The sequence below is a fragment of the Amblyomma mixtum genome, chromosome 5 (assembly GCF_055824585.1).
Source record: "Amblyomma mixtum isolate Tamu chromosome 5, ASM5582458v1, whole genome shotgun sequence".
Lineage (NCBI taxonomy): Eukaryota > Metazoa > Arthropoda > Arachnida > Ixodida > Ixodidae > Amblyomma > Amblyomma mixtum.
In genome coordinates this window covers 65,032,312-65,044,524 of record NC_143016.1, presented here as the reverse complement: position 1 = coordinate 65,044,524, position 12,213 = coordinate 65,032,312, and the positions used below count along the sequence as shown (strand labels likewise).

The 12,213-nt window shown below is 42.8% G+C and overlaps 1 protein-coding gene across 6 annotated transcripts in view; it reads right to left on the bottom strand.

Moving 5' to 3' along the window:
• Positions 1–12,213, bottom strand: part of LOC149342465 (uncharacterized) — a 77,864-nt gene that overhangs the window by 20,709 nt on the left and 44,942 nt on the right. For all 6 annotated transcript variants that reach the window (XM_089544837.1, XM_089544836.1, XM_089544835.1 and 3 more), the window contains 3 exons: positions 7,420–7,540; positions 6,548–6,859; positions 438–665 (listed from right to left, as the gene is read on the bottom strand). In XM_089544837.1, the coding sequence (XP_089400963.1) occupies positions 438–665; positions 6,548–6,859; positions 7,420–7,540 (661 nt within the window). The remainder of the gene's footprint in view (positions 1–437; positions 666–6,547; positions 6,860–7,419; positions 7,541–12,213) is intronic.

Below are 12,213 nucleotides of genomic sequence, written 5' to 3'. Positions count from 1 at the left end.
AGATTTCCCATTTTAAGCCGTGAAGGATCGTGTCCATGAATCGCTTGAACGTTGTGGGGGCGTTTCATAATCCAAATGGCATTACATTAAATTCGTACAAACCATCTGGGGTTATGAAGGCTGTCTTCTCACGGTTGGATGGATGCAGGGGAATTTGCCAATAACCAGATCGCAAATCAACAGAGGAGAAATATGACGCCGAATACAGGCAATCGACTGCGTCATCAATGCGAGGTAACGGGTATATGTCTTTCTTTGTTAGTGCATTTAGACGACGGTAGTCAACGCAGAATCGCCAAGAATTGTCGAGTGTAATGAACCATCCAGTTAAAAAAGCATCTCTTAAGTACTCTCATGCAGCCATCATGATGCAGCACTTGTCACACATTTATCTAAAACTCCGAGGAATGAGAAGAAATAAAAAAAAACAGTCTAACCGAAAGTTGTTCCATAGTAGCCTTCTGTTTCTTGATGTGGTCTAAGACAGCACGGTGGTTGTCACTCTGCTCCCTTACGGCAGAGCGGTTGATATCCTGCATCTGATGCAGCTGGCTCATCACGTCCTGGTGCAGAGACAGTGTGCGCAGCTGCAGCTCCAAAAGCTCATTTGCACCAGCCAAGTCTTCCGCTGCAGTTGGCTGCCTTGGCAGAGACTGCATGGCGTCCTGCAGGTAAGAGGTCATCCTTCAATTGGCTGCTCGTTTTCATGTCTGTAGTTTCTTCTACTCATGCCTTCACTTCGTGTTGCACATTTGAGCATTGCTGCATTACCCCAATAAGTCCCTGCTTGAAAGCTCAATTGCAGCTCCTTTTTTTTGCTGCCTGCAATCATTCACCATTGGTTCTGCGCTGCCAGCTTACCATTTCACGGCAGTGCATGTGAGCAGTGATTTGGCACTGCCCCCCTCCTTACAAGAAGCATGTAAATCTTGCTTCTACAAGAATTATACATTTCAATACTCATTTTCAGCTCACTAACATATGACATGACACCACCAAGTTACTAGCACTAAATTCATTGATGTGACCAATTGGCTCTGAGTGATCAAGGTGGGGCAAGTCAACACTCCGTGTTCTCCTGTTTATAGCTGCACTGGTATGCTATGTAATGCAGCAGAGTTTGGAACACTCTCTGGCATTTCTGGCACAATACATATCACACAGGCTTCACAGCTATTCCATAAAACATATGTTGTTATACATACAACTCACATCTGGAAGCTAAACAAGGAGCATGGAATGCAGAAGTGATACATCAGTGCCATGCAGGTGATCTTGGCGAACCCTTATTTTGCTATACGAACAAAGGCAGGAAGATAAAAACTGATGGTCGATTTGCGTAGTTAGGCTAAATGCAAATTAGGTGCGCTAACACTTAGGTTTTTCACTTCAGTTCCAGCGTTAGGATCCATTGTTCATGGATGGAAGTAGCTCAGACAGCAATAATGGGTTAATACCCACATACGCAGAACTGGTCACTCTCTACTTTACGTTCACAGATCCCTGGGAGTCCTCATGCCAGTCCTGGTGCAGTGGTGCAATGGTTAAGTTAAACGATGCGCCACTCAGGTACTGCCTGCTGCCACCGGTGGTTCGTGGCAGAGCACGTACGGCACGCATGCACATATGCACACCCACACACAGCAGAACAAAACAAGCTCGGGCATGCCATCAACAAGAGGCATTTAGAATAAACAATTTGCACCAAGGTCATTCCACTGCTGACACTTCCAAATGTCAGTTCTGTAACAAGGGAACACTGAGCATATCATCATCATCATCATCATCATCATCCTGCGTACACCCACTGCAGGGCAAAGGCCTCTCCCATGTCTCTCCAATTAACCCTGTCCTTTGTCAGCTGCGGCCACTGTATCCCCGCAAACTTCTTAATCTCATCCGCCCACCTAACTTTCTGCCGTCCCCTGCTATGTTTGCTTTCTCTTGGAATCCACTCCGTTACCTTTAAGGACCAGCGGTTATCTCTCCTTCGCATTACATGCCCTGCCCAAGCCCACTTCCTCTTGGTTTCAACATGTCATTAACCCGCGTTTGTTCCCTCACCCACTCTGCCCTCTTCCGATCTCTTAACATTACACCTATCATTTTCCTTTCCATAGCTCGCTGCGTTGTTCTTAACTTAAGCTGAACCCCCTTTGTTAGCCTCCACGTTTCTGCCCCATAGCTGAGTACCGGTAGGATACAGCTGTTGTATACTTTTCTCTTCAGGGATATTAAGATGTTGCATATGCAACATCTCAAAACTTTCCCTGAAAAAACAAATGTAGACTAGGCAACATAAAATGTGGATTTTTGCACTATCCTAAATAAGCACACTATAGGCCATGAGACACAGTAGTGACAGTCTTCAAATGACGTCTGACAACAACACGTTCTTTATCATGTGTGAAAATCTTAGCACACAGGTGTTAAAAGTGGCTGCTGCAGGCCGTTCCATGCAGTCACCCCTGAAGAAGGGATTGAAGCAGCCTTGAAACATGACTCTCTTGAAGAGGTTGGCTAGTTTCACTCTCATTCACATTTTTTTTTATGCGGTCAGGAAGATTTGTGCCAAAATTGTTTATCTCCGCAGATGTCCCTTTATTCTGTCGCCATAAAAAAGCAGCTGCTGTGGCCCGACACAGAACTGCAAATTAAGGACGCATCAATACAGCTGAGGCAATAATAAGAGGACTGAAGTATAACCACACATCAGTTTGCAGATGCAATGCAGATTTCCATCGGTTTGATCGATGTTGTTGTGAAAAACTGTCTCAGCTATTAGTAGGTTACAACAAGACAGACTGCAGATGCTACTGCCCCCCAGTGACAACCAAACAAACTTTGCAATGGTGTGCAACCAATGGAAGAGTGAACTGCCACCTGAATAAAACTTTCTGGGGAGTTTTAATGTGCAATGAAAGCTCATTTTATTACTACCAGTCTAAAAGAAAGCACCAAATAATGAAAGCACAAAACAAGTATACTGCTAAATAAGCTAAAAGAGAAGCAAACTTCTGGAAAAACTGTGCACTTGTCTGTCATGATAAGCCTTGAATATTTTTCAGTTCAACTGTTCAAGAGAAGCTAATTCAAATGAGAGCCTATTATGTGCAGGTTCCAAAAGGCCTAGTCAAGAGGACAATTTCATTTATATCTGATCATAGTACGTGCAAACTGGCTGGATTTTGCAGCAGGACAATGCTCTGGAGCACCACGCTTTCACCATTGAAGAGGCTGTTAAAGAACTAAGAGTTTGGTCATAAAGAGCTATCAGTTGGGATCATAGCTCATCCACCCTGTTCAAACGGCCTCACTCCCTGCAGATTGCATCCATTCCCTTTAAGCAAAAAACATCTTCATGAATGCCTTTTTTTTTTTTTTCCACATTTAGAACTAAGGATTGCTGTGATATTGGCATAACCAACAAACTTTCAGACAAGCTCTCTGAAACTATTTCAGAAATTGAGTGAGTCAGTGAATAAACTTGATTGAATCATCAGTTATTGAGCTGGCCTCATGTGAGGCTTATCTGTGGTCGGGGCCACTATTTCAGGGCTCCGTTGGCTTCCACAAGCCTGTTGGCTGTTCTGACCAGGAGGATCTGGTCCTCTAGGTTTGAGCTGGCCAGCAGTGCCTCCCACAAATCTCTTTGGATTGGTTATGTGAGATTCTATGTTGTGTGATGTACACTTCCATGTTATATGGTATAGGGTTGGCACTGACCCGCAACATGAGCATATATGTCCCTAAAAGCTATGGGCTGAATCTTGTGTAGTTACGAAGGTGCCTGTCTTTTTAGCATATGCAGATCGGTGGCCTCTTTAGTCTTTAGTTTCCGGTGGGGTGGTGGGTAGATTGTACGATTCCCTCTATATTAGTTTTATTATCGTACAGTAGTCGGTATCCATGGGCGTTAGGTCCTCTACCGTGGATGTGTTGAGGGCCCAGCAGTTTGTTCACCCTCGAGCCACTCTATCTGCATGTAGATTCCCTGTAATTCCTTCATGTCCCGGTGGACAAGTTATCCTTTGGGTAATTTTCTGTTTAGTCTTCTTCTTTGAGTTTGATCAGGATGTGTTGTGCGTTCTTGCCAGTCCTTTCTTTTTGGAAATTCCTGCATACTGTTTGGGAATCTGTTAAGACTGCCAACGGTTCCTTTGATTTTCTTCCTTCTTGGATAGCGAGTGCGATGGCGACTTCCTTCTCTTTCGTGATGGAGCTGGCAAAGCTGGAAATCATAACCTTCCATACCCCAAACAAGGGGACCCTTCAGGGAGTAGTGATCTTCCCACCCTGTTCAATACTGCCATGACTGGCCTAAACAGAAAACTCCAAAACATCCAAGGTATAAGACGTGCTTTTTACATGGATGATATCATGCTATGGTCGACCAAGAGCTCCCTTGACGAAAAGGAGAAACAGCTCCAAACAGCAGCCACTCTGATAGAATAATACGTGCATCAAAGAGGAGTCCACTGCTCACCTGACAAATCTGACATCATGAAAATATGGAAAAGGGAAAGGAAACCAAGCGGTATCTATGAACCCTAAGCTCCGCATAAAAGTAAAAATTAATGGAGGCTTCATACCCAAGAAAACGAAATGGATTCTAAGGATGTGGCTCCAATGTAATCAAAGAATTCAACATGCTCTCACCCTCCTCAAAACAACGGCCAACCAAATTGCGCACATGTTAGCTCGAGTAACAAACAGAAAAAGGGGCATGAAGGAGTAAGATGCACTCCAACTAGTGAGGAGCCTCGTAGTCAGCAAGATAACATAACATATGGGACTCTTTATTATCAACATTGTTGCGGTGCTGCCTGAGCCAAATTTAAGCACTGTCCTGTCTGACCAATATAAAACCTATTACAAGTGAGGAATGGAATGGAAAATCATGAGCGCAAATTCGTGAAGTGTCAAAAAAATGTTGTGTATTCCATTCCTCTCACTTGTAATAGGTTTTATATTGGCCAGACAGGACAGTGCTTAAATGATAGGCTCAGGCAGCACCGCAACAATGTTGATAATAAAGTCCCGTAACCTCAGTATGCATTGCCGTGAGTGCGATTGCACCCCACAGTTTAATTTTTGCAGACTTGTCGATAGGAACAGAGAAAAGCTGTGCCGTGAAATAATCAAGGCTTCGAATATCAAGAAGTATGGTGACACATGTGTAAGCGCTCCATCAGTATCTTTATCTCAAAAAGAACTTCGCTTCCTGAATTGCACATCTTAGCTTGTGTTGGCGTGCAGAATCCGAGTGCATGAATGACCACTTTGCTTTGTTTTCTATTTTGGTGCATAAATGTATTTATACGTGCAGCGTGCCAAATAAATGTAAGTTGTTAGTTCAGCGCTGTGTTGTCCGTTTCCTTCTTTCTCTGCTCTCTTCTTTGGCCTTCGGCCTTGCGCTGTTTCAATCATAGAATTGCATTGTTTCTGCCGCAACAGTGACAAAAGTCATAGGCATGCACAGAGTTGACCATTAGGGGGAGCAAAGTTTCAGCGCAGTGCCCTTCAAGTCAAGACGCAACCCAAAAACGAGCAATGGTTACAAAACATTTATTCGAAGTGACAGAATTGCAAAGTATACAAATTATTATTTAGCAGAAGTTTTTACTTTAATATGTAACGTCGGCAGAGGAAGGCAGTTTCTGCGCTGCTGAGGCATCAATGTAACAACGTGCTATTGAAGGAATTACCATTCTCTGTGAACCGTAGAAAATACATGACTCATCTGTCTTTTTGTTAACTGCAAAAAAGAACCTGAAAAGATTGCCTCAAAGTCTCCCGGGAAGAAAATAGCTCTTAGAATACATCACAGATCCTCGGCCGCTGGTATCGCCAAAAAACCTGCATGGCCATAACACTGTACTATAAACAATAATGGAACAGGTTCGACAGAGTAAAGGTATGGGCCAGGCCTGGCACCCCCTCTTAGATGATTGGCGGTGATGTGCCTTTTGTTTTTTACTGCTCTGATTTTCCCTTTCAATTGCTTTTTTTTTCCTTTCGAGCATTACCTCTTTTTCATTTATCTTGAATTGGCGATAAGTCTGGCAAAGCGTTGTTGGTCTGGGCTCCCTCTCTCTTTCTTTTATGTTTTTTTCTACATTTTCTGATAGGAGCAATAGAAGGATAAAAGAAGTAGGAGGGGGGGGGGGGGTGCACTCCCTGCCCCCACTGTGTGCATGCCTATGACAGAAGTCTAGTCAAACCCATTTCGTTCCTCTTGTCACTGTGTAAGAGCTAATACTTTGTAGTACTGTTGTGCTGATGGCTGAAAAACTCTTCAAGGACTTTGTACGGCAATTTTTGAACAGAAACCTATCTTGGTGCACTTCTTATGTACCTGAATTATGAGCTATAATGTCCCTAGACATAAGCACTTTGTGTCAAAATTTGTAAGTTGAGTGCAACCACACATAAGCGTCAAAAAACGTTAGCGTATCCAACTCAATTTCTTAAACTGTGCATGTAATATGGCAGAAACCATTCCCTTTTGCCATTAAGAACGCACTTGCAGTCACTTCATTCTCACCTGGGCTGTGTAGAAGGCAGCCTGCGCACTGGTCAGCTCCAACAGTATCTCAGCTGCCTCATCCAGACAGCCTGCATTCATAGTTTGCACAGCTCGAAACATCCTGGCCTCATCTTTGAGAGCTCTTGTCTCTTTTGGGCTCATCAATGTGCCATTACTTGAACCACAGAACAGTTGGCGTGTAGGTGTCAGTGGTCTCTTGGGGCTAATAGGTCTCTCCAGCATGGATAGAACAAGCTTCCAGTAGTGTGCTGCATGCTCTTCCAGGGCTTTTGATTCCTCTTCAAGGCCCTCGGCACCTTTGGATAATGACTGCACACAATAAACAATTAGTGTGTTCGAGACACTGAAGTGAATATGGCACCTAGTTTAAGCCAATGGTTAAACATGCCTAGTAGCTGCAATTCCATATCACTGCATTATCCTTTAATGTTATGTATCAGAACAAATTTATCATTGGCAAGTGGCATCAGACAATATTTAGCTACCTAGCTAGAAGCCAAATAATTTTAAATTACCTTTTATAGTGTCCTTACCCTGAAATACCACACCCTACTTTTGTCAAAATTAAGTTGATTGCAAGTATAAGTTTCTCTCCACAACAATTACTCGGAATAACCTACAGTTAACAAACATGTCAGAAGGCAGCTTGCCTGTTCAGACTTTGCTCAAGACTGATGTTAGCGTAAATAGCATCAATCTAATCGCAATATATTTATATTCACTACAGTGTTCACTAACAGCTTCAGTAGAAAGTCTTAATGATGTCCTCATGTAACATAGTGTGCATTAATTGCATAAGAAAATGAATGTTTTAAAACGCACAGCCATGACCGTGCTTGTTTCCAGAAAGCTGGCTTGCATCAACATACCTTGCAGGCAAACGTCCTAGCCAAGTGGGTAACTAAAGCAAGGTCCATGCCATGGTTTCCTATTCCACGAATCACTTCAAGCCCTCTCTGCAGTATACGCCTCAGGTCACCCGTCCTATCCCTGTGCAAAAGCAATGACACAGTAACCCGGCAATCACAATCAGCAATACATTTAAGGGGACATATAGCAAGCTGCAAGTAATTGCAAGGCTTGTTGCTGTACCTAGCAAATCATTTGGTTTGCAATAGTACAAAGAGAGCTGTTTTGCGAAGAATTTATCAATAGTGGGAGTGAAGCGCACCAGTCATGTTTTAAAAATGTCTTGTTGATGTGTGATGCAAGTGTGATGTTTGCTCATCAATTGGTCTAATCAAATGTCACATCAAGCAGAAGACACTGAGTAAAAAAATTTGCTACACCTAAACAAGGAAGCGCCTCTCACAGCAGTGGCTGGTGCACTTTGCTATTGAGCACAAAGTCACGGCTTTAATTGACCCTGGCCATCACGGTGGCTCGGTGATTATGGTACTCAACTGTTGGCCTGAAAGACACGGGTTCGATTCCAGCCGCGGTGGTCAAATTTCGATGGAGGCGAAATTCTAGAGGCCCATGTACTGTGTGATGTCAGTGCACGTTAAAGAACACCAGGTGGTCGAAATTTCCAGAGCCCTTTACTACGGTGTCCCTCATAGCCTGAGTCGCTTTGGGATGTTAAACCCGCATAAACCATAAACCTTTAATTGATCCTGACAGCAGCAGTCAAATATTATTGATGATGAGATGCAAAAAGGTTATTTACTAAGATTTCAGTGCATCCTAAAATCAATCTGCTTCCACCCACCACAGTGTGCTTTATACTTATAAACTATGAGAGACTTTGGTACATAAAAATTTGTTCGGGAAATGAACACCTGCGATCACAGTGATATCCAAATCAAATATTTGTGACAAAACATCTTTATAACTTGTTCAGCAGCCTTATTTTTGCTCTTCACTGTTGTTGCAGCATGTAAAGAAAAGGTCATGATGATGTGGGTGCTATCCACTTTGTCAGAAAACGTCAGGTTGATGCTAGTGCTCATTTGTGAAATTGTGTGCATTGAAAGCAAAAAATTGCTGTTTCCATGGTGTCTTCCAGAAATGTATTGAATACTTGGCATTTTACAGAGCCTTTATTAGCTCCACCTGTCTGGAAGATCATACTTAGTGGTTGAACTTTTCAGTTTAAACAACAACAATAACAACAACAAAAAAGAAAGAGGTATGAAAAACTAAAAAGGGTCAGTATCTATGACATGGATGCAACAGCTAGCTTGCTATTAAGTAGGAATTACCCAATCAAAAGAGGAAATTAGTCATGTACACCAGCCGGTTAAATGGTGTTACCCTTTAATTAAGCTCTACACTCGTGTATTTTGAAGCATTGCTGCACTGCCTTACATACCTCTGCAGACTGAGAGGCTCTATGACCCTCCTTGCCAAGCATTGTATGCTAGAGTAGTGGCTATTCCCCATTAGGCCAGTTACTTCTTCCAGTTAAGTCCTTTCACTAAATATAAGGACACTGGCATGAAACCATGCAAAACTGTCACGAAGAAGTGTCTTGTTCTGGTTACTGTGACTGAATTAAGTGACAGTTCCATCGCTGCAGCCAACATGCAGATTATGAGATGCCCCGTCATCCCCTTGCTCAGCCCAGTGAGACATTTCAATGGTAATATGACATCCCACCTTTAGTAAGTCAAATTTTCTTAAGTTCTGTGTGACGGTTTCATTTAGTTTCTATTACTCTCGGTAATGGCAATTACATATCCTTGAACAAGCACAGCTCTAAATACGACCAATTATGCGTCACTTTGTAAATCAAATGCATAAGCTGGCAAAAAGGGTGAGGTAAACATATAATTGACTTTTTACTGCACTTAGATGCCACGTTATGTATCAGAAAAAAATGAGTAATTCATCTGGAGGGAAAAATAATCGCCAGAAAGAAACGAAAACTAGGTTCTGAAATAAAAACCGATAAGTCCAATCCTAGTTATACTATGGGAATTACGGGACAAGAGAGGGGCATTTTGTATCTGTTATACCTTGCTGCCGAGTGCCTGTGCACATGTTATTACAAAGGAAATGGTAACATAGCAAAAACTTTTCTGCGTTGTACTGCTAGTAATAAACCTCAGTACTGATTTCCTTTAGTATCTTCGTACTTGTTTGGGTGTCGTAGGAAGGAGTTGTAAAAACATTTAAAAAGCAGCATACATGGTCTGTTCTGAAAGTAGTAGGACTGGTTTTTTTCCTGGGCGAACGGGCGGACGAGAGGTGGTCTGCGCGTGCAGGTTCGTTGCAGGGGGATATTGGGAATGCTGGGGAAAATCGGCAGTCGGCTCTCGGCCGTTGAAGAGAGGAGGTCGCTTGTACTGTGAACCCCTGTCGAAACGTCTCGTCACGCAGAATCGTCGAGCGTTTACTGCATCAGCGATACGCGATCAAATTTTGAGCAAATCTTAGTAAAACGGGCAAAGAGATTCACAACATGATTAAGGAGGCCTACGGTGACACTTCCATGGGTAGACCAGGTGTTTTTGATAGGCACAAGCTTTTCCGAGAAGGTAAGGAAAGAGTGGAGGAAGACGACCGCTTCAGACGCCCTTCGACCAGCAAGACCAACGAAAATGTGTAGCGAGGGAAACATTTACTTAACAGTGATCTACCAGAACGATTGCTGATGACTTGAGCATTCCTCAAACCCAAGTTTTTGGGATCGTGACAGAAAACTTATCCATGAGGAAAGCGTGCGTGAAGTTGGTGCCGGGAGTGTTGTCAGAGGAGGAAAAGGCCAACCGGTAGGATCTTCTTCGTCATCTGAATGAGGACCCCGATTTTTTGTCCCGCACAAGGCGGCAACGCTGTCTCAGTCCCCCTACAGCCTCGACTTGGCCCTGCCAGACTTTTTTCTATTCCCGAGAATAAAATCGACGCTCGAAGGGAAACATCACGGATCGGTAGAGGTGGTTCAACAGGCCGTGACGAGGGAGCTAAACAGCATTCCGGTCCAGGCGTTCCTGGAGGCGTACGAAAACTGTAAAACTCATTAGCAGCAGTGAGTAGGTGCGGAAGGGTGCTGCCTTGAAAAATTGTAATCGTTTGTACTATTCTCTTGAACAAATTTTGTTTAAAAAAATGAGTCCTACTACTTTCAGAACAGACCATGTATGTGCAGGAAGCCATTTTAGGCTGACTACAGATGAAGGCTTTCAACACAGGAGCACTTCTGATAAAATCAATGGAGGCTGATAAGCAGTTCCAGCCAGATTCATGGTACAGGTCACTCCCTTAATGCAGAAGAACTATCTATGATCAATGCATGGCGACATCTTCATTTCTGTATAAAATCTGCTTTCCAATGATCCTTGCATCACAAGCAGATTTCTAAAATTCTGGTTAAAACCAATTTCTACCCAAAAATGAACCTTCAAGAAAACAAAATTTGCCAGTGTACAAAGATGAAAGCACTGCCTAAAAATCAGCGCATGCATTGTACTTACTGTGGAATAGTGTTTTCAGTTAATTGTTGATGATTTTTTTTTTAATCTGAGTTCACACTTGTTATGAATGGCGTGGCCTAATCAATGGATAATTGCAAAACTAAATCTTGAAAGTGAGAGCCAAGAACACACATTCTGGCCACACATCTTACTCGCTTCATTGCGTCAAGCATCACTTACGTTATCAGCATCCTTCTGCAAAGTTGTTCACTGAAAATGCCATTGTTATGTTGAATGAAAGTTCTCACAGTGTGCAAGCAAGGCCAGCAGGTCTAGTACAGACACAGAAGTGCAGCACATACAGAATGTAATGTACACCCTTTGTCAAAAGTAAAGAGCCCAGAGGTTATACTGGGCCATGCTGCATGGTTCACTATTCATTGCCGTCATTCCAAATCTCTTGAATGTGACAGGAACTCGCATCCTTTCTACTCCAAAGCTTAGGACTTCCATGGATACCACAAGAGCACCACTACCTGGCTTTGAAGCAGACCCCTGAGGTATTTAGCCAAAGGCTATAAATGATGATATAAGTAAAAAAATGAGAGTAATTTGGTAAACAGCTTCTCGGTTCAACCTGCTATTTCTAAACTGTTCAGTGAAATAATGAGCAAAAGATAGGGAATTGTCTGTCCCAAACAAGAACCAGTGCTATGATAAATGGTAACTGTTTGTTTTTACATGAACTTAACTGCCATTGACAGCTCAATGGTAGTTGGTAAACTGCTCAAGTACCATTTACATCAACTGCAGTTCTATTGAACTGCTGTTGAAAATGTCCATGTGAAGAATATTAGTAATCTATTTAACAGAAAAATGTAGCCAAATAAGGCCTCACACAAAACTAATGTCAGGCGAAAAAAGTTAACCTGACTTTTGAAATTAATCTCTATCACTGAAATAAACATGTGGCCAGGGAGTGCACATTATCAACTCTTGAAAGTCATTGCTGTTTGAGAATTACAGATGCAAACTGAAAAATTCAGGGAGGCACTTTGCTGACCTAAAGTGCGCGGGGAGGCGAAAGCCTTTAGCGCGGTGTTGCTGCTTGTGTCACTGATGTGTGGTTAAGATGTTAATGTACACCATTGTTTGTGAATCTTAAATGCTGGAGACACTGGAGAGCATTTGGGAGGCATCCGTCTGATTCGACGCCTTTCTGCAAACACACTCCAGCGTCCTAGACAAGGGGAACTACATATGTGTTGGCAGGAACAGAAGGATGGTGGTTTAAATCCCATTGTG